Raw genomic sequence first — 23,421 nt, 5'->3', positions numbered from 1 at the left:
GGAAGTGCCTAGACCGCTCGACCACAGCGGCCAGCTCAGGTTGGTGGTCACAATGTACTAGTTGATCAATGTATCGTTTTCGAAGCAACTGCTTAATCCGAGGAACGAAGGTATTTGTTGGTAAAGTACTCACGAAATGCCTTTCAGTAGTTGTAGACAGATGAAATACAGATTGTTGGCGAAAGACAGCAGCATAAGCGGCGAAATCGCGTCGTCGACATCCTTGATGAAGGCAGCGACATCGGCGAAGAGTTCGCGAAGGCGCCACCATGCAGCATTGTCCAGTGGACCCTATGACAACGACATAAACTGTGGCATATTGCGACTGCTTCTAACAGGCGAAGAGCATCTGAACGTCGTCGAATTTGAGATCTGTGTCTTAGACATAGAGCTACAGTGAATGTAATAATGCATTTGAACCCTTCTAGTGCACTGTCAAGTAACACAAATTTATTTTTAGTATGGTGGTGCAGTGGCTAGAACACTGGTCTCGCGTTGTGGAGAAGAAGGGTTAAAATCACCAGCAGGATTCTATATTTTCTTTACTTGTTCTGATGCGACCAAGGTGAATGCTGTACTTGTTTCTTTGAAAAGGATATGGCCGATTTTTTTCTCCATTCTTGCCCTATGCCAGCTTGCACTCTTTCTCGAATGGCACTGTCGTCAACAGAATACTGATCACGAATGTTGTTTTTCATTTTACACAGAGTGACCTTAAGTGGAATGACCGCACAAAACAGATAGTGGGAAAAGCACATACCATACTCAAATTCATCGGAAGAATCTTAAGGAAATGTAACTCATCCACGAACGAAGTGGCTTATTTGGCGTTTGTTCGCCCGATTCTTGAGTATTGTTCATCTATTTGGGACACCTGTCAGGTAGGACTGATAGAGGATATAGAGAAGATCCAACGAAGAGCGGCGAGTTTCGTCACGGGATCGTTTAGCTGGCGAGAGAGCGTTACGGAGATGCTAAGCAAGCTCCACTGGCACACGTTACAAGAGAGACGTTGTGCATCATGGAGAGATTTACTATTGAAATTTCGGGACATCACTTTTCAGGAGGAGTTAGACAACATATTACTTCCCCTCACACACATCTCGCATATTAACCACGAGGAGAAAATTCGAGAAATTAGAGCCAGTAAAGAGGCTTACCGATAATCATTCTTCCCACGCACTATTCGCGAGTGGAACAGGGTTGGAGGGATCAGATAGTGGTACCGAAAGTACCCTCCGCTACACACTATTAGGTGGCTTGCAGAGTATGATGTAGATGTAGATTATACAACACTTTTACATGTGTAGAACGCGAAATATTTGCAAATGGTGTACATAAGCCAACCTCATGTCTCGTAACAATAAAAGCTGTAGAAATGGCGGAAGTTGTTTACGGCGGTCTCTAGTGCGCATTGCTTCATGTGATTCTAGATTCAGGCGCCAGCTGAAGTATCGACCAAGAAATACTGTGTGTTCCTAGGTACACTATCCTCTAGGTATACTCTCTCCCTCACCATTAATCCTAGTTACTTCTACGAAGATAAGGTCATAATCTGTTTCCGCAAGAACGCTGAGAAATATTGATGTAATTGAAAAAAATCATCTAAAATAGCTCAGCATGGAAAAGGCGACTTTATTAGGTGTCTGCACGATTATATGAGGTCCATCCAGAAAGTAAAGAACGTTTCATCATACCAAGATATTCTTCAGTAATAATACAGAAACTGAATATACATATTTTGAAACAAATTTTGACTACCTTTCTACCTGCTGGCCTACGCAAGCCGTCCTCTAGTTTTATGCTTCCCGGATACTTTAGCACAAGAACGGTCGCCTCGTCACTGCTGTCCAAAGGGGAAGTGCGCTTACAAGCGAACCTCCACCGAGCCGTACCGCCATCTGCGTGCGTTTTCCTCCCGGTTCCGCTCTGGTAAGGTCGGGTGGTCGTATGCTTGTAGTTCAGGTCAGAGCTTACAGCAAGCAGCAAACAGCTACAACGTACACAAGTGAAGACTACACCGATATGACACTGATCTATGGCAAGATGCACCACAATACAGCTGAGACTAAAAGGCTGTAGTCACAGCGTTTTCCAACTCGATGTCTACATTCTGTGCATGATTTTAGACGTACAGAGAAGCGCTTAAAAACCGAGGGAGCTTCCTAGGTACAACGTGTCGTGGAATAACCAATCCGCGACGCACCTAATGGTGCACAGAATATTATTGAATATATTGGCTCACATCCCGCGCACAATAAGCATACCTTAAATGAAAGTAACATGTACGTACAATGTAATATAAACGAAAGTATTATCGTACTATTGAATTTAGTTTGCAGTATAAGTAAGACTAATAGTAATACTGTTATGGTCATTATTATTAATATTATGGATGTCATTAGATTTCGCCCAGTAATACCTACTTCTCATCGTAATTAGGACAAAGAAGAGTGGCAGCGGACCTGAGAATATCGAAGTCTTCCATACAAAGGATTCTGGAGCAGCACCTACGCCAACATCTATATGGAAACGATTTCCAAAATAGGATACCGTTCTGCAAGTGTCTCGTAAATAAAGTAGTCTTAAATCCGGATTTAATCAGGCAGATGTTATGGGGAGATTAATGCTATTTCGTCAATGACGCCGCTGCCGATAGACGCAACCCACTGTACTGGGCTCCTGCAAATCCTCACTGGTTACGACCACATCACATGCAAGTACACTAGGGTGTTAACTGTGGTGAGCCATTCTAGGAGACCACATCATTGGGCAAGAGTATTTGTTTCCCAGATGAACTGGTCGGCTGTATTTGCAATTCCTACAGAATGAGCTGACTCTTGGTCATCTCCTAGACGACATCTGAGTTCAGTTCGCTGAGAGAGGCTGGCTTCAGCACTATCCTGCACCAACCTATTGTTGTAGAGGGGATAGGGAATATCTCAACATGGGTAGCCAGAACGTTGGAGGTCGTGGTGGTTGCATTCGATGGCCAGTGAGATCGCCTGATTTAACGTCCTTGGACTTTTTCTTATGGGGTTGTATCAAAGTCAGGGTTTACGAACCGGAAGTGGATAATACAGATGTGTTAAAAGAACGAATACATCATGCTACAACTTCAGCATCTGCAGAATGTTAAGAGGTGTCCCTGCTGATACCGTGAAGTGCTTACATCAATGCATCCAACAAGGTAGACATGCATTTCAACATTTGTGTTATGAACAATGCAATGATAAAGATCTGTTAGTCTATAACATAGGTTTAAATTAACATAATTATGATCTTCATTATATTCATTGTTCTTTATTACAATAACGGATATGATAGCATTTGTGTAATACTGCCCATTGTGAAGCACGAATTGGTGCAATATGTGCTGTAACAAATTAGCTGTCGTATGTTGATGAGCCTTGAAACAGATAATTAATATTGTTTTGCCCTTCTGCGTATTATTTCAGTCAGAGACAACCATTCTTCTACACAGACACAGCTGTAGGACCGGTTGTAGCTGTCAAGTGTTTGTTGTCAAGTGCTAGTGTTAACGTTTAACAGGATTTCCTCTCTGTTGGTGTGGAGTCCCCTTTAGTGCTCTGCTTAGGCAAACCTTTCGGCTCTTTGGCACCCAGGATTGACTAACGTCAACGGAGGATGGCGTGAGAGGGCCATCTGGTATATAGATGCCTTTGACATTAAGACACTTATCGTACCTTGGCCCCAGTTTGTGTATACCCTCTGGCTATTCAGTCAGGTCACAACAGTATCCGTCAGGTCTTCAATATTTGCGAAGAACATCGAGGTACATCAACAACACCTGTCGGCAGCTAAGGGTTTCATTTAATTATTATTTGCGAAGTGTTTATCAGCAAGGTGCCCTTTCAGTTTTGTAAACAGAGATAAGTCCAGCGGTGCCAGGTCCGGACTGCAGGGAGAATGCTCGAAGATGTCCCACCGTAATTTCTCATGCAGCAAGGATTGGTCTGCGGACAGTATGCGGACGCGCGTTGTTGTGCAACAGAACAGTTCCATGCCAGAACTTGACTATTCGACGGTTCTGGACAGCCCAAGGAAGACGTTCAAGGACAGCCCAGAACGCTTTGCTTCATTATTGATTGTTGTGTTTTGGGGCATGAAATCGACGAATAGGACCACTTCAGAGAATACAGAAGCCACCAGTTTTCGAGCTGATCCATTTCGAACTTGCATGGCTTCTGCGGCGACTGAGGATGATGCCACTCCGTAGACCGTCCCTTCATTGTCGGGCTGTTATGAGAAAACTATGTTTCATCTGCTGTGACACTCAGATAAATGAACGTGTTGCCATCTCTTTCGAAACGCTCCAAGAACGCTAATGCAGCGCGGATTCTCGCAGCTTTCTGGTCATCCGTGAACATGCGTGAGGTTTTGTGGTACTCAAGGCACAACTGAGCGACACCTCCTGACATTGTTAATGCAAGTCATTCTTTAATCGGGAATCGCCCATTCTCTCGAATGATACGATCTACATTTTAGACAGAAAGGCTGTTAATGTATACTTAGTTTCAGGTATCTAAGTAAAATAGTAATTCAGTGCACAGATTCGAAGTATGGATCGGCATATAAAAATGTAATGTACTGATCTTTACAAAAAAAATTGTAAGAAGTCAACGTGTGAACTAATGTGGTTAACTATACATCAAAATGTTCTGCAAGGATCGCTCCTGTTGTCACACCATTTTCAGCCTACTAAGAGATCACGTTTTTTAGGTAGATATGTGTAAACTGCATGAAAGTTGTTAGAATTTTTTCAGGCGTTCACAATCAAGTTATCTTAAACGGTTTGCTCATCAGAATCTTGCCGCCTTTCGTAAACTTTCGAGACTTCAGCACCGAGGAACACTGCTACTACGTGGGCGCTGAAACCACCGATCCATGTGCCCCGGCGGCCGACTGTACTTATCGCAAAACCGTTTTGACTTCTACATGGTGGTCCAAAAAGTGAGGGCCGCTACTACCCTTGGGTGCTGTATAAAGCGCCGGCCGCGGTGGTCTCGCGGTTCTAGGCGCGCAGTCCGGAACCGCGCGACTGCTACGGTCGCAGGTTCGAATCCTGCCTCGGGCATGGATGTGTGTGATGTCCTTAGGTTAGTTAGGTTTAAGTAGTTCTAAGTTCTAGGGGACTGATGACCACAGCTGTTAAGTCCCATAGTGCTCAGAGCCATTTGAACCATTTTTTTGCTCTATAAAGCCCCGACTCTGAAAGAAAAGAACCGACAAGCGAAAGCAGCACTATTTTTTGTGGCCAACTTAGCTGTGTCTTTCGCAGCACTTACGGAGGGACCACTCTGGAGCCATCTACTAAAGACCAATTTCATGTGGGATAAAGCGTTTAAAGTTCCTAAAAAGGCTAGGAAAATAGCCTTCTATGCTATAATTACTAACTTTTCGATATAATCAGGGAAAAATTCTTCATACCTACATCTCGTGTGTCTTTGTGTGTGTGTGTGTGTGTGTGTGTGTGTGTGTGTGTGTGTGTGTGTGTGTGTGTGTGAGACATTGCCTAAGATACCACATATTTGGTCAACTGTCCTAAAATTTTCTATTAAAATACTTGAAAGATAATTTTTATTTTATTACGATTAACGTTAGTACAAATAGTTAGAGTGTTCTGGATGTTATAATTGAGCAAATTTGAGAATAGTTAACCGATGATAGTTCCTGACCTACATATCGATGTCTTGCCGCGTCAGACATCCCAGCCTATTTTATTATAATTGTAAATCGTTCGTCAACCATAAGTGCAATGACAGCACCGAGTTCGATCCACAGAAAATGAATTATTTAATGTTTGAAGTCAACAGAGAGATCTTAATCTAACCCTGCGCAAGATAACGCTAGTTAGGTATTGCCTTAGGATGACGACTACTAGTTGCTTTCTTTCTAATACTACTTCTACGTGGGACGGGAAAGCCTGTAATTTTAAAGAAGCATTCCAAACTATTACATTTATTAACATTCTCTCGACCAATTTACTTGGAACTTGGCAATAATAGAATGGGTACTTAGTTCATCTAATCGTCCGGTACGCACTCGCAACTGAGTGAAACGAAGTAGTAGAAAGATCAGCCTGGGGTGTACTTCGTGCACGGAGGACACGAAAACTACACTGAAGGGAATGTTAATCACACAGACACGAGATTTGGGGGAACGAAAAGCAACACAGATACTTTAGCAAAGAAAGTTAAAGAGTATGTACGAAACAACCTAAGGGGAGTAAGCTGAAGCTCCGGTAATTAAAGATTCGGTAGTTTATAACAGGAAGAACCATTTGGGAACAAAATACTTTTGAAACAACAAACCAGACACTCACACGAGCTGAAGCAGTGGTTCTAAGTCATCTCGTAATTTAACTATTTTCGAAACGGGAAAGATGAAAATACTGATAAGCTATCAGTTACTCTGGAGCTGACAACTCACCGACATCCACGCTTACAATTACTTATTTCTTACTATTTCAGTGTGATCGCTGGAACAACCCATTAGGGCAGCAACCTATGTGGTCTTCCATTACACAACTACTGCATCCACCATGAGTCTACCCTGTGCAGCGCCCCAAACTTATCTGAGAACTTCAGCATTAAACTGGCTCCCAATTACTCTCAGCGTTTATCACATCATACACAGTAAAGAAACTTATTCTTCATAATCTCTACGATTTCGCAATGCAGTTTTAATGATATTCATAATTACTCAAATATCTCACTGCATTTTCAGCGTCCCCAAAAGCTAACACGACTACCCTGCTTGTGACCCAAAAGAGTTACCTGCCTTCACTCCAACGTTCCAGACGGCACCCCGTCCGCGTTTTTTCGCAGTCGGCCCCCTCCCGATAAATAGTCTGTCACACTTTTCTATACGACAGTACAGATCAATCAGAATGCGAGAAGAGCGCGTAGGAATACATCTTCTGCCAAGAGAAAGCTACCAGAAGTTTCTAGAAGCTTCTCCCGAAGAACTGGAAGAGCCAATGAAACTTCTCAACTCAAAATTGGCGGGAATATCCGTTCCTTTATCGGCATAGGCCGCATGAATTACGTAAGCCACATACACTACTGGTCATTAAAACTGCTCCACCAAGATGAAATGCAGATGATAAACGGGTATTCATTGGACAAATATATTATACTAGAACTGACAAGTCATTACATTTTCACGCAATAGGAGTACATAGATCCTGAGAAATCAGTACCCAGAACAATCACCTCTGGCCGTAATAACGACCTTGACACGCCTGGGCATTGAGTCAAACAGAGCTTGGATGGCGTTTACAGGAACAGCTGCCCATGCAGCTTCAACACGATACCATAGTTCATCAAGAGTAGCGACTGGCGTATTGTGACGAGCCAGTTGCTCGGCCACCATTGACCAGACTTTTCAATTGGTGAGAGATCTGGAGAATGTGCTGGCCAGGGCAGCAGTCGAACATTTTCTGTATCCAGAAAGGCCCCTACAGGACCTGCAACATGCGGTCGTGCATTGTCCTGCTGAAATGTAGGGTTTCGCAGGGATCGAATGAAGGGTAGAGCCACGGGTCGTAACACATCTGAAATGTAACGTCCACTGTTCAAAGTGCCGTCAATGCGAACAAGAGATGACCGAGACGTGTAACCAATGGCACCCCAATACCATCACGCCGGGTGATACGCCAGTATGGCGATGACGAATACACGCTTCCAATGTGCGTTCACCGCGATGTCGCCAAACACGGATGCGAGCATCATGTTGCTATAAACAGAACCTGGATTCATCCGAAAGAATGACGTTTTGCCATTCGTGCACCCAGGTTCGTCGTTGAGTAAACCATCGCAGGCTCTCCTGTCTGTGATGCAGCGTCAAGGGTAACCGCAGCCATGGTCTCCGAGCTGATAGTCCATGCTGCTGCAAACGTCGTCGAACTGTTCGTGCAAATGGTTGTTGTCTTGCTAACGTCCCCATCTGTTGACTCAGGGATCCGTTATAGTCATGCGGATAAGATGCCTGTCATCCCGACTGCTAGCGATACGAGGCCGTTGGGATCTAGCACGGCGTTCCGTGTTACCCTCCTGAACCCACCGATTCCATATTCTGCTAACAGTCATTGGATCTAGACCAACGCGAGCAGCAATGTCGCGATATGATAAACCGCAATCGCGATAGGCTACAATCTGACCTTTATCAAAGTTGGAAACGTGATGGTACGCATTTCTTCTCCTTACACGAGACACACAACAACGTTTCACCAGGCAACGCCGGTCAACTGCTGTTTGCGTATGAGAAATCGGTTGGAAACTTTCCTCATGTCAGCACGTTGTAGGTGTCGCCACTGGCGCCAGCCTTGTGTGAATGCTCTGAAAAACTAATCATTTGTGTATCACAGCATATTCTTCCTGTCAGTTAAATTTCGCGTCTGTAGCACATCATCTTCGTGGTCTAGCAATTTTAATGGCCAGCAGTGTACTGGGTGATCAAAAAGGTAGTTTAAATTTGAAAACTTAATAAACCACGGAATAATGTAGATAGAGAGGTAAAATTTGACACACATGCTTGGGATGACATGGGGTTTTATTAGAACCAAAACAAAAAATTCATAAAATGTCCGACGGATGGCGATGGACAGCAAAACTGCTACCGTGACGGGTGAGAGGTATGCCAATATGTTACAGAATCGCCTGGCTGATAAAACACCTGCTGGAACGTACGATGTTTATGCAGGATGGCGGTCCATCCCATATTGCTAGACGCGTGAAAGATCTCTTACGCGCGTCGTTTGGTGATGATAGTGTGCTCAGCCACCACTTTAACCATGCTTGGCCTCCTAGGTCCCCAGACCTCAGTCCGTGAGATTATTGGCTTTGGGGTTACCGGAAGTCGCAAGTGTATCGTAATCGACCGACTTCTCTAGGGATGCTGAAAGACAACATCCGACGCCAGTGCCTCACCATAACTCCGGACATGCTTTGCAGTGCTGTTCACAACATTATTCCTCGAGTACAGCTATTGTTGAGGAATGATGGTGGACATATTGAGCATTTCCTGTAAAGAACATCATCTTTGCTTTGTCTTACTTTGTTATGCTAATTATTGCCATTCTGATCAGATGAAGCGCCATCTGTCGGACATTTTTTGAACTTCTGTATTTTTTTGGTTCTAATAAAACCCCATGTCATTCCAAGCATGTGTGTCAATTTGTACCTCCTTATCTACATTATTCCGTGATTTATTCAGCTTTCAAATTTATACTGACTTTTTGATCACCCGGTATAATGGGCTGTTGTGTACTCCTACAGTTTTTTGCTGTGTTCATGCAGCTATTGCAGCAAGAAAGATATCGGGACCTCCTTGCGCTCCCTCACCAATGCAGAGCAGAAATCCGTCCAAAGCTCAGATAAACTTACATACTCACGCACTGTAGTGAACCGGAACGTAGTTGGGATTTACTGATCAGAAGGGGAACTTAAAAATTAAAAATAAAACGCACTTTACACTGTCACTTCCTCTGGGAATCGGTATTCCGCCACAGAATTGAAAACAGACAAAAACATAGTATGATACCAAGTTAAATTAAACGATCATAGAATAAATGAACATAGTACCAAAACAACATATGTCTTACGTACTGATAATACAAGGAGGAAGCAAGAAGATCGAGACAAGGGTACGGAGCCGCCTGGTCACTTACAATAAATATGTATGAGCCAGCCGCTCTGATAATATCAAGCCTGAAACTCCTCCCCACCTTAAATGAGCAATGAAATGATAATTAAATCAAGACCCTAAGCTGTCGACAGGCGTTGATATACATGAACGTAGATAGTTGAAAATTTGTGCCCCAATCGGGACTCGAATCTGCGATCTCGTACTTACATGGCAGACGCTGTAGCCATGTGAGCAACGGAGGACACAGACGATAGTGCGACTGCAGGGATTTATCCCTTACACGCTCCCCGTGAGACCCACATTCCCGACTTATTGTCCACACACTACATTCTTAGTGCCCCTGCCCATTACACTCATTACTCGCGGCAGACAATCTTACCGAGTCCCGTAAGTGTTCGGGCAATGCGTGTGCACCCAGCACAGAAGAAGAAGGTCAATGGCCAGTTAGCCTTAACTATATGAAGATTGTATCTGTTCTTTCGGACAGGTAACCATGCAGCTATCTTAGAATGAAATGATAATTAAATCAAGACCCTGAGCTGTCGACAGGCGAATGTAGTGTGTGGACATTAAGTTGGGAATTTGGGTCTCACGATGGGGAGCGTGCAAGGGATAAATCCCTGCAGTCGCACTATGTGCCCTCTGTGCCCTCAGTGGCTCAGATGGCTCTTAACTAAATCAACCGCCGGTAACTCACCGTGTTTGGTCAGAGGGCTACCTGCCCTCTCTAATAAAAAAACTGAGTTAATGGATCACAACGAACTGAAATGGGTGTCTTTCGACGTCCACCCCGAGCAGATATAACGAACGAAAACGAACAAAATGAGATTTAAAAAAAAATGGCTAAAGCGTCTGCCGTGTAAGCAGGAGATCCCGGGTTCGAGTCCCGGTCGGATCACACATTTTTAACTGTCCCACTTGATGCATATCAACGCCTGTCGACAGCTTAGGGTCTTGATTTAATTATCATTTCATTCTAAGAGAGCTGAGTATATTAAGGGATTAAGGGAGCAAGAACCACATTGCACAGAATCTTAAAAGTCGTACCAAATTCGCCTCGTTGTCAGCTAAAATACAATATAATATAAATCGAAACACAGTCAATTAAATGTGGTGCACTGTGATCTGTACATCGAAGCGCTACTTCTCATCTCGTTTTATATGTGCGCTGCTTGGCAAAAAAGTGGACGGCCCAGAAGGGAAAAGGAAACATAATGAAACTACACGGGTTGAGAGAGTTTTTAATTTTATTTCACTTATCGAGTCAAATTTGCAAAGAATTCGTTAGTATCAGCTTATTTATTGGCATGAATTTTCACCTAACTGTCGCCTAAGTGGTTGCACCGATTCGGTTGGGAAGGATATCACAAAGCCGTTTTAATCTCCCGTGAGGCAAGGTGGCTCACAGCTGTTCTGACTGGTCCTTGACACCCTGGATACTGGCACTGGGACAGAGTTGACGTACAAGTCGATCCCACAAATGTTCTATCGTTGACAGATGTGTGATCTCGGTGGTAAGAGGAGTGCGCAAACAACGCATAGAGATGTGTGCCAAGTGTTGGCACACTGTCCTGTTGAAAAATTTCGCCAAGGTACTGTCGCATGAGAGGTAACAAACGAGGACGCACAGTGTTCCTGACGTACCGTTGTGGCGTCAGAGTCCCTTCAATCGCAACCAGACGTGACCTGAAGTCACACCACACCAAGACGCCAGGTGTAACACCGCTGTGCCTCTCCAAAACTTTGGAATAATGGAACTTTTGTCCACAGCGTCTTCATACTCGCCTTCGATAGTCGTCCGTCCGATTCATCGTTGAATACAATGCGATTCCAATCGTCAGCATTCCATGCTTCCTGATCACGGCACCAGTCCAAAGGGAGCCATTTGTGTTGTGGTGTTAACGGCAGCCTCCGCATGGGATGGTAATTCCCTGGTCTGACTGCAGCTAGTCTCTGACCAATGATACAGGATGACTCCGAATGTTGCATGTAATGCATTACTTGTCCTCGAATAGCAGGCAGAGATGTAAAGGAGTTACATTGTGCTTGTCAGACAGTATGGAGATTCTCCATTCTGGCGGTCATACGTGATCGACTGGAACCTGGACAACGAGTATGCCTACTCTCAGGCTGTAATGCAGTCTAACAACTGTTACTGTCACGTACGAATGTCTCACTTGCACTTTTTGACCAGCCGACCCTTTTCCACTGTGTCAAATGCTGATAACGCTGTCTCACACGCGTTCGCGGTATCTCTGTGTCCCTCACATTTATTATTCAACATCTGATGTTGATAGCGCCCCTTATGTACTCTGATAGGTCTCGTAATGACACTAAAGGCCAACGACAGTAAACCAGATCTTTTTGTCAAGCAGTTTGTCATTATCACTGCGCTGCCTTTCATCAGACATAAAATTAATATGCAAATTTGCGTACCCTTTGATCAACGAACCGTCTCAATTAATTTTTAGCTTCAAGTGCTAAATTTCATTTGAAATAGCACTTAAAAACATCCTTCCTCTTCGCCCAGATCTCAGGAAATGACCATGATGTTAATTTCAGAGACATCCAAGATCATATGGAGGCTTATCGACCGTCGTTCTTCCTGCGTGCCATGTGGGAATGGGACTGGGAACGTGGAAAGTGACAGTGATACCAAAAATACGTGGGTTTGTTGAAAAGTTATACCTCCAAATTTTTATGTGAATACTCTTAAAGCTTTTTAAATAAAACAGGCCTGATTAACATTCTACTTCTTTATTCCTCTTGTCTACACATTTAGCAGTGTCTAATGTAACTATGTCGGTGCTTGGAAAACAGCGTGCCGTCATCGAGTTTCAAATTAGAAGAGTCCTTCCACGCATGGATCTGATCTTGAGCATGACAATGCCAGGCCACATACGAACGCTGTGAATCTGCAACAGTCCGATGCCTGTCGTCGATCATCCTCCATACACTCCCTACTTGGCCCCATCCGATTTTCACCTGTTTCCAAAACTTAGAGAACACCTTCGAGACGTCACTTTGATAGTGAAGCAGCGGTAAGTTGTGGCTCCGTCGGCAATGTCCAACATTCTACAGTGATGATATAGGGTGACAATTATTGAACTATATGAAAGAAGTGTAAATTAATTGCAAACTATGGCGTGCACACACTTTGTTCAGTGTGTAAACGTCGCTATAGATATTCGGATTTAGCTTATGACGTGTTCAATATGTCTTCCCTCATTGAAGATGATGTGGCGCAGACGTATAGCGAAATTCTGCATGACCTGCTGAAGCATAGGAACGTCGATACTGTCCATATCCCCTGAATGGTTGCTTTCAGCTCAGCAATAGTTTCGGGGTTATTGCTGTACACCTTCTCTTTAATATAGCCCCACAAGAGGAGTCGCTTGTGTTCAGGATCCGGAGAATATGACGGAAAATCGAGACCCATGTCAGTGGCATCTGCGTACCCCAGAGCCAGAATGCGGTCACCATAGTACTCCTCCAGGACATCAAACACTCCCCTGCTTCGATGGGGCCGAGCTTCGTCACCCATGAACCACTTCTTGTCGAAATCAGGGTCACTTTGGATAATGGAGATGAAATCATCTACCAAAACGTTCACGTACCATTCGGTAGTCACTGTTCCATCAAGGAATATCGCACAGATTATTCCGTGAGTGGTCACTGCACACCACACAGTGACACGTCGAGGGTGAAGAGACTTCTCGATCGCGAAATGTGGATTCTTAGTCCCCCACCAGATGTGCCAATTTTGTTTATTACGAACCCATCAAAATGAAAGTGGGCTTCGTCGTTAAACCAAACCATACGTGTGGATATTAAATTCCATCATGCCTAGCGGCCAGCCATGCAGTTTGAACGCCCTTATGCAAACCGTTCAAAAGTTATGATGATTTTATTTAATATAGTTCAATAATTGTCACCCTGTATGAACAAACTGGTCACACGTTGGGAGAAATGTGTTCGTCGCCAGTGTTTTATTTAAATAATACACTGAAAGACCCGCCTCAGTTGCGAGAATTTTCTGGTCTTTACCCAGGTTTGGGCTAGAATAATCTAGCCTTCTTCAGAAGCATAGTATTACTATAACATGCCAGAGTAAGGCACAGTCGACACTAAAAATTAAAACCTATAGTACCGTGGTACCATATGTCATTAAATCTACTTAACTGAAGTCCAGCCCCGGCATCACTTCACCACGCGGTTGGTTGGCAGCGGCAACTACGTTGGCACTGACCGTTGCACGCAGAATTGCACTGGGCACATAGCAACTCGTGCGCGTGCGTATAGGGAGAGGCAAGGCTGTATATCACTGGCTGGCTGTATATCACGGGTTGGGGGCTGACAAGCGTAATTGTAAGCAAACTAGGCATTATGTAGATGAAGTCCCTATGAGTATTAACTATACGCAAATTGTATTAAATGGTAGGAAATTTATTTGCTTGGGTATATAAAGTTTAAGGATTACCTTTACGACTTTGTGCACATATGGTCATCGTGTAAAGTATCCCCACCGAACATGACTAATAGCGACAAAATTACTTGTCTCACTTATTTAAGACCTTAATAACGAAAAGTGGGAAGTGATCCACATGAGTTCCAAAAGAAATCCGTTGGAATTCGATTACTCGATAAATAGTACAATTCTCAAGGCTGTCAATTCAACTAAGTACCTGGATGTTAAAATTACGAACAACTTCAGTTGGAAAGACCACATAGATGTTATTGTGGGGAAGGCGAGCCAAAGGTTGCGTTTCATTGGCAGTACACTTAGAAGATGTAACAAGTCCACTAAAGAGACAGCTTAAACTACACTCGTTCGTCATCTGTTAGAATATTGCTGCACGGTGTGGGATCCTTACCAGGTGGGATTGACGGAGGACATCGAAAGGGTGCAAAAAAGGGCAGCTCGTTTTGTATTACCACGTAATAGGGGAGAGAGTGTGGCAGATATGATACGCGAGTTGGGATGGAAGTCATTAAAGCAAAGACGTTTTCGGTCGCGGCGAGATCTATTTACGAAATTTCAGTCACCAACTTTCTCTTCCGAATGCGAAAATATTTTGTTGAGCCCAACAAACATAGGTAGGAATGATCATCGAAATAAAATAAGAGAAATCAGAGCTCTAACAGATAGGTTTAGGTGTTCGTTTTCCCCGCGCGCTGTTCGGGAGTGGAATTGTAGAGAGATACTATGATTGTGGTTCGATGAACCCTCTGCTAAGCACTTAAATGTGAATTGCAGAGTAATCATGTAGATGTAGATGTATAATTTAATAAGGGTGTAACTGGGCGTACAACGCCCGTGTCATCACACTTAACTGCTATTGACCGACATAGGTCAAGCGTATTAATTAAAGTGTTGCGGAGGGTACAACGTCTCCGTCATCACGCTTACGTGCTATTGACCGACGTAAGTCAAATATACTATAATATATTCTACGATGTCCGGTAGATGGAAAATATTTTCTGTAGATAACATTGTAAGTAATACGATACACGTGTAACATTATCGTTATCATTAAAAGGGGTAATATTTAGAGCAGTTAAGTTCTTCTTTACTTTTCTGCATAACTGTTAAATTCATCTATGCTATTGACCGACACAGGTCACTCATATTAATTAAAGTGTGGCGGAGGTTACAACATATCAGTCATCAAGCTTATGTGCTATTGACCGACGTCCTCGTATTTTCCTGCACGCACACTGTTGTGTACATAGTTCCACGTAGTCAGCACGTACACAACTTTCCCAATAGAGCGCGCCCCACTAATCACAACAGCGCAGGCGCAGCGCTTGTCCGCCTCCGCACTACGAGATGGCGCTGCCTTAGAGACGGACCAAATTCTGCTTCCGCCGATCCGCGTATTAATATGTAACGCAGCCAATGAGATTGCTACTAACGTAGAACCTTTTCTCCTGGTGGATCACACTCACGCAGTGATACCTGAACGCTTGAGGTATTATAACGAGTGTACAAACCTCCGATTAGCCAGTCTGCATTAGTCTGCATTTATCTGCATTAGTCTGGATTAGTCTGTGCCTAATAAGATTACCATATTCCTGTACATAGCCATGAAGATAAATGAGTAGACACTTTGTGAAGTATCAGAGATATGTGAGAATAAGATTAACGTACCAAGATCAAAGGAACTTCAGATTGTCAGTTCTAAACAGCATCCAGAATCAAGTTATGTAATGTCTATATTTTTTATTATTTTAATAAATGGTGTGAAAATTAATCAAGTTCTGTTTAAAGTTGGTCACTGTCAGTCTGCTACTCTAAGCGTGCAAGTGGTAATTCTATCGTCTGACCTAACACGCCACGATAAGACCACGAGACATATTGCTGACACTCGCCTACTTCGCTAGAGCGACAAGTCAAATAATCTGATGGTGTGTGTACCGCAGGTCTTACAGTACGCACACCACACACACTAAAGTGGAAATTGGAGAATAAGCGCAAGTGTAGATGCAGAAGTAGATGCGGAAGTACCTTGCGTGCGGGCTGCGCGGCAGCAGCGGCCGAGATGCGCGCGTTGGCGCCCCGCAGCAGCGCGGCGAGGCCGGAGGCGACCAGGATGAGGAAGAGGTCGCCGAAGTTCCAGACGCAGGTGGCGGCGGCGGCGAAGGGCAGCACGAGCGGCGCGAGCCACGGCCGGTAGGCGGGCAGCAGCGTCGCCGAGAAGAGGAAGGGGTGCGTGCGGCGCACGTAGGCCTCCAGAGGGTTGTGGGCCGGCGGCAGGGCGCGCAGCGCTACAGACACGCTCAGCGCGTGCTCGTCTGCAACCCGAGGCGGGCCGCCGTCAGCGCTTCCAGTCGACGCGTGCCGTCACAGCAGCCCTCTGTCAGTACTCGTGGGAATTTGTAGAGTGCTGTGGTGTTCTCAAGGAGTGCACACAGGTAAGCTCATTTAACTCTTTCTGCGTCTGCGATTCCAAATGGCATCATTAAGTATTCCTGGCTTTTTTGAGCTTCCCAATGCTTTAATGGTACCGTTTGGCATCGTTTCGCGTAGTTTCAAGTTTGACCATCAGATTGCAGTGGCGTTTGGTTTCGTGACTCGCTGTTTGTTTGAAGTGCAGAACAAAGAAGCGTCGTAAGTTGTGCTACTGCATTTGTGAGTGCACAGCGATTGTTGTGTTTAGTTTTATTGTGTGTATACTGAAATTCTTGGTTATGGAACCAACTTTACCTAGTTCCTCAAGGGCAAGGGAAAGAAATACGGTCGGCCGGTGTGGCCGTGCGGTTCTAGGCGCTTCAGTTTGGAACCGCGTGACCGCTACGGTCGCAGGTTCGAATCCTGCCTCGGGCATGGATGTGTCTGATGTCCTTAGTTTAGTTAGGTTTAAGTCGTTCTACGTTCTAGGGGACTGATGATCACAGATGTTAAGTCCCATAGTGCTCAGAGCCATTTGAACCAAAGAAATACGGTAAGTTTACAATACAGCTATGCATACATTTTTGAGTAATTATTACGTAATTTCTAATGACATCATTTGGAGTCATTGATGCATTAGTATGTATGAAGTAAGCAAAAATGAATTTGTATCATAAGAGTGAATTGTGTTTGTTCTTATATAATCTTTCGTAGTTTTCATTCTTGCATCACAGTTTCTTTATAGGTTAAGCGTGGAAAACATTAAGCTCTACAGGATGATGAAATTCTTCATCTTCTTCTGTGCGGCGATGACTCTAAAATATCAGATGACGAAATTGTTTTGGATGATCAAAGTGACTATGATCCATCAGTACAGCAAGTATTGCCTCTACAGACAGAACCTGAACTGGGCAGTTTAGAAGACTCTCTTACTGATGATGAAATTCCCCTATTTCTCCGCCTTGAAACTTTAGGAGCAGGAAATGAAAATTGCCTGAGCTATATGTGGATCTGCAGGCTATGGATCTTCAGTGTGCTGTGCAGTTTTCGGATCCACCAAGTGAAGAACATTCTCCGCTTCAATATTTTGAAAGTTTTATTGATGAGTGTATAATTCACAATTTAGTTACGCAGACAAATCTATACTCTACTCAAGTGTTACGACAAAGTATAAACACTAGTGCCAATGAAATAAGACAGTTCATTCGCATTTATTTACTAAGTGGTATTGTGAATGTGCCGAGTTACAAGATGTATTGGGCAAATGAGACAAGGTATTATCAGATAGCTGTCATAATGCCACTCAGTCGATTTTACAAGTTGAGGAGGTATTTGCATGTGAACGATAATGCAAAATTCTTCAAATGGCTCTGAGCACTATGGGACTTAACATCTGAGGTCATCAGTCCCCTATAATTTAGAACTACTTAAACCTAACTAATCTAAGGACATCACACACATCCATGCCCGGGGCAGGATTCGAACCTGCGACCGTAGCGGTCTCGCGGTTCCAGACTGAAGCACCTAGAACCGCTCGGCCACCAGCGGCCGGTGCGATAATGCAAATATGTTACCTTGGGATGACCCTCAACATGGCAAGTTGTTCAAGGCTAGGTCAGTTTTAGATCAACTAAAGAACAATTTTCTAAAAACCAAAGTTGAAGAATACAACAGTATTGATGAACTTATTATTCCTCTAAAATCACATCCATCTCTGCACCAGTATATAAAATCAAAGCCACACAAATGGGGCATAAAAGTATTTGCTTGAGCTGGTGTAAGTTACTACATTTATGATTTTGAAGTGTATGTTGGGATGGGAACAAATACTACAAGTAATCCTGAGTTACGAATGAGTGGAAATATAGTGATTTGGCTAACTGAGAATTTGCCTAGGCACGCCAATTTCAAATTCTTCATGGACAATTGGTTTACTTCCCTCAACCTAACAGTAAAGCTTATAAATGAAGGAATATATGTTGTGGGAACCATAAGAAAAAACAGATTGTATGGATACCGTCTGAAAAATGATGCAGATGTGAAAAAAGAAGGCAGAGGAACCTGTGGTTACCGTGTAGATGATAAAAACAAAATTATAATTTTTAAATGGTATGACAATAAAGCTTTTCACCTGATTTCTACCTATAAAGGCAAGGAACCTGTTGAAAATGTGGAACGTTGGAGTAAGAAAAAATATCGTATATAGACATTCCACATCCCAATATTGTGCTGGAACGTTGGAGTAAGAAAAAATATCGTATATAGACATTCCACATCCCAATATTGTGCAGGAATATAATATGGACATGGGAGCAGTGGACGTCCATGATATGTTGGTCCAAATATGCACAATAAACATAAAAAGCAAGATGTACTACCTGAGAATTGTTTTCCATTTCATAGACATGGCTTGTGTGAACGCTTGGCTGCCTTACAGGCGACATTGCGCTCAGAAAAATCAGAAATATACACCACTGCTGAAGTTTTGAGCAGAAATAGCAAGTGACTTACTGAAGAAAGGAATTGGTACACCTGCAAGAAAGAGCGACCATCCAGCCACAGACTCTCCAAGTCTACCTGCTCCCAAAAGAAAGCCTAAGACAATTCACCCAGTCGCTGACGTGCGCTTTGACGAAATAGGACACTGGCCAGAGCATTTAGAATCAAAATCAAGATGCAGACTTTGTATAAAGGCATATTCAAGAGTTACATGCTCCAAGTGCAATGTTGCATTGTGCTGTAACAAACAAAACAACTGTTTCAGAAATTTTCATTGTAAATAAATCAGTAACAAATCAATTGGTTTTGTGTTAAAATTAAATGGAAGGTTCAAACAAACATGCTGTCTTATTCCTTAACAAAACAATAAAGTGTCTTAACGCTTACTAATAAAATAAATAAGAAATTAGTTTATGTATTTATACTGACAACTTTACACCTAAATAATACTTACGGTGAATTTATGTGACAATGATGCCATTTGGAATCATTATTTTATTTATTAACCAATAGCTTCAAAAGAAATTTTGCAATGGATACGGCATATGTTCAACATATACAGTAAATACTCATCATAAAAACATTTTCCACAATTTTTTTCTAAATGTGACGCAAAAAGGGTTAATGGTGATGCATTTGTTATACACTGAAGCACCAAAGAACAGGTACAGGCATGCATATCCAAATACGGAGATACATAAACAGGCAGATTTCAATGTTGGGCCATCAACAAGTCTCAGCATGCGAACAATTCAACGAAACATCACAGATGTAGGCTTTCGGAGCCGAAGACCCACTCGTGTACCTATGATGACTGCATGACACAAGGCTTTACACCTCGTCTGGGGCCATTAACACCGACATTGGACTGTTCATGACTGGAAACATGATGCCGGGTCGGACAGATGGACGTGTACAGTTATGGAAACAACCTCTTGAAACCATGGCCCTTCCATGTCAGCAGGGGACTGTTCAAACTGGTGGAGGCTATGTAATGGTGTGGGGCGTGTGCATATGGAACGAAATGGCCCACCTAATACGTCTACATACGACTCTGACGGGTGACACGTACGCATCACCTGCATCCATTCACGTTCATTGTGCATTCTGACGGACTTGGGCAATTCCAGCAGGACAATGCGACAGCCCACACGTCCAGAATTTCTACAGAGTGGCTCCAGGAACACTCTTCTAAGTTTAAACACTTCCGCTCGCCACTAAACTCCCCTGCACGAACATTATTGAGCATATCTGGGATGCTTTTCAACTTGTTGTTCAGAAGAGATTTCCACCCCCTCGTACTCTTACGGATTGATGGACAGCCCTGCAGGATTGATGGTATCATATCTCTCCAGCACTACTTCAGACATTAGTCGAGTCCATGCCACGTCGTGTTGCGCCACTTCTGCTTGCTTGCGGGGGTCCTACACGGTATTAGGCAGGCGTACCAGTTTCTTTGGCTCTTTAGTGTATTTACGTACTTTCAGCAGCCAGTCTGCAGTGATGGACGAAAAACTGCCAGACAAAACAATACTTACTGTAGAGTAATGACATTTCGGCGATACGTTTGTCTAGGTAACACAATTAAGTGATTAACCATATAAGAACACAGGTCAGTGTCAGCGCGAGGTAAACCCCTGCAAATTTGAACTGATAGTACATTAAAAACCGGCGTAACCGGCAGAATGTTAAATGCAAGCATACAAATGTAGTGTGTTTCCAGGTGCCAGATACCAGTTTGTAGGATGGAGTTCCATGCCTGCTCCATTTGCTCGCTCAATACAGGGACGGTTAATGCTGTTTGTGGATGAGGCTCGACTTGTCTTCCGATGACATCCCATGTGTGCTCCATTGGAGACAGAGTTGGTGACCGACACTCTGTAGAGCAGTGGTTCCCAACCTTTCTTACTCCATTACCCCTGAGTGTAATCAAACATTAGCAAGTACGCCAGTCCTAGACCCCCTGCCATCTGTTGCCCCTACTCTCCCACGTTGTCACCAACTTTAGTACCTAACTAAACTGTAGAATGAAAGACTTTTCTTAGAAGACTTTTATTTTCAAAATGATGAAAGATGATTGATATTTAGTGTGTGTGTGTGTGTGTGTGTGTGTGTGTGTGTGTGTGTGTGTGTGTTTGTGTGTGTGTGTGTGTGTGTGTGTGTGTGCGCGTGTGTGTCTGCGTGTGTGTGCATGTGAGTGTGTGTGCATGTGAGTGTGTGTGCATGTGTGTGAGTGTGCGTGTGTGTGAGTTAGGGCGTGAGTGTCTGTGGGCGAGAGTGTCTGTGTGTGTGTATTCATGTGTTAGAATGAATGATGAAGTAGTTCGCGGTGCATCACAAGTGCTACCCGTAGCTCTTTCTCAGAAAAGAAAGCTGAGTATCCACAGTGAGGGTACAGACTTGTTACAAAATATGTTTCCCCCGCATTACTCCTCTCTGTTGCACGACTTGCTTCACATGCACACTGAAACTCCATTTAAAATGAAGCGAGATCAGATGTGTGCACTATGTTTACTGTTCGTGAATCACTTCATTACTGCACTGCTTACTTTTGAACTGAAATTAAACTTGACGTCTTCAGGCTGTCAATGCTTTGTGTCTAACCATTCTAATAATAACAATTAAACTGGGTACAGCAATCTATGTTGTTACTGTTATGTTGTGCTGTCATTTAATTCATCTATCTATTTCGAAACAAGTAATGAAGCAATTTGTGGACTAGTTCAGGTACTATCTACAACACGGAAAAGATATTTTCCTGAGATATTTAGCATTTGACGGATAAGTGCGGTTCTAGTGGCGACCCTATGAGGATGCAAATCAGGTTGGTTTCAAATACGGGCAGTAATGGTTAAAATGGCTCTGAGCACTATGGGACTTAACATCTGTGGTCATCAGTCCCCTAGAACTTAGAACTACTTAAACCTAACTAACCTAAGGACATCACACACATCCATGCCCGAGGCAGGATTCGAACCTGCGACCGTAGCAGTCGCGCGGTTCCGGACTGAGCGCCTTAACCGCGAGACCACCGCGGCCGGCTGCCGGGCCGAGACTCGAACTGGGGACCTTCGGCTTTCGCGGGCAAGTGCTCTACCAACTGAGCTACCCAAGCACGACTCACGCCCCGTCCTCACAGCTTTACTTCTGCCAGTACCTCGTCTCCTACCTTGCAAACTTTGCAGAAGCTCTTGCCCGTGAAAGGCAAAGGTCCTGAGTTCGAGTCTCGGCCCGGCACACAGTTTTAACCTGCCAGAAAGTTTCAACTACGTTGTAGACACAACGTGACTCACTCCTATAGAATGTCAACTACCAATATCAGCTTCGCTACCTGATTCGCGCGACCCGGAGGCTTCGAAACCGAACGCTTCGTACGGGAAATCAGAATAGATCTACGAGACCTGATTGGAATCCAGCTCTAAATTACGACTAGTGTGGTTTAACTTAAATTGATCAACGACACAGGATGAGATAAATTTGTAAGTAACCATAAGAACGGACTACAATTCAAACATTCGGATGGTCGCAGATTCTCTCCGCTCAGGGACTGGGTGTTGTGTTGTCCTAATCATCATCATTTCTTCCCCATCGACGCGCAAGTCGCCGAAGTGGCGTCAGATCGAAAGACTTGCACACGGCGAACGGTCTACCCGACGGAAGGCCCTAGTCACACAACATTTACATTTACCTCACTTAAATCTTGATAACCTGTCATTCTAGCAGCAGTAACCGGTCTAGCAACTGCGCCAAGCACGTGTTGTCTGATATAGGCTTTGCCGGCCGCAGTGCCGTATGCTGCCTGTTTACATACCTCTATTTGAATACGCATGCCTATACCAGTTTCTTTGGTGCTTCAGTCTATTTCTATATGCCAGTCTGTGAATGTGTCTCTGTCAGTGAAGACTGCCCTCAGTTAAGAGTAAGTTGTTCTGTGCTAATTTTAGAATGTGTTTCTTACTGCCAGTTTCTAAAATTTTTATTTCCGTTGCGACTGCTATCAGCTTCCCCTAGTATCCATTCAAAGCATTGGCTACCTGCAAGCAGGGTCGTCGTCCAAGCATTCCCATAGTCTGATACTACGTAGAATGGTGACATGAGATTCCAAGGACCTATCAATATTTATCCCTCCCGCTAACTGGGTCAAGTTCCTTTCATTCAGATCACCTGGATACGAAAGTTGTGGCAGTCAGTTTAGGTGTGGCAGCGCAACCGCCCGTGTCCTCCCTGCATTTCCAGTCAAATGGAACAGTTACATATTAGCTGTGGTGACACAGAGGAGGGAATGAATGAATCAATGAAAGAAGAGGCAGAATGCTTGTTTCACTAGACACTTCGGTTGCGGTCACTGTGTATACTTC

General features: G+C 43.8%; 1 protein-coding gene across 1 annotated transcript in view; it reads right to left on the bottom strand.

Annotated features, from left to right (window-relative positions):
• LOC124775698 (gustatory receptor 5a for trehalose-like) overlaps window positions 1–23,421 on the bottom strand; it is a 93,880-nt gene that overhangs the window by 19,526 nt on the left and 50,933 nt on the right. The window contains exons 3-4 of the mRNA XM_047250526.1: window positions 16,181–16,467; window positions 134–291 (exon numbers count right to left, since the gene is read on the bottom strand). Of these exons, the coding sequence (XP_047106482.1) occupies window positions 134–291; window positions 16,181–16,467 (445 nt within the window). The remainder of the gene's footprint in view (window positions 1–133; window positions 292–16,180; window positions 16,468–23,421) is intronic.

The sequence above is a fragment of the Schistocerca piceifrons genome, chromosome 2 (assembly GCF_021461385.2).
Source record: "Schistocerca piceifrons isolate TAMUIC-IGC-003096 chromosome 2, iqSchPice1.1, whole genome shotgun sequence".
In the NCBI taxonomy this organism is placed as follows: Eukaryota; Metazoa; Arthropoda; class Insecta; order Orthoptera; family Acrididae; genus Schistocerca; species Schistocerca piceifrons.
The sequence above is the reverse complement of the archived record's forward strand: the minus strand, read 5'-3'. Positions and strand labels throughout refer to the sequence as shown.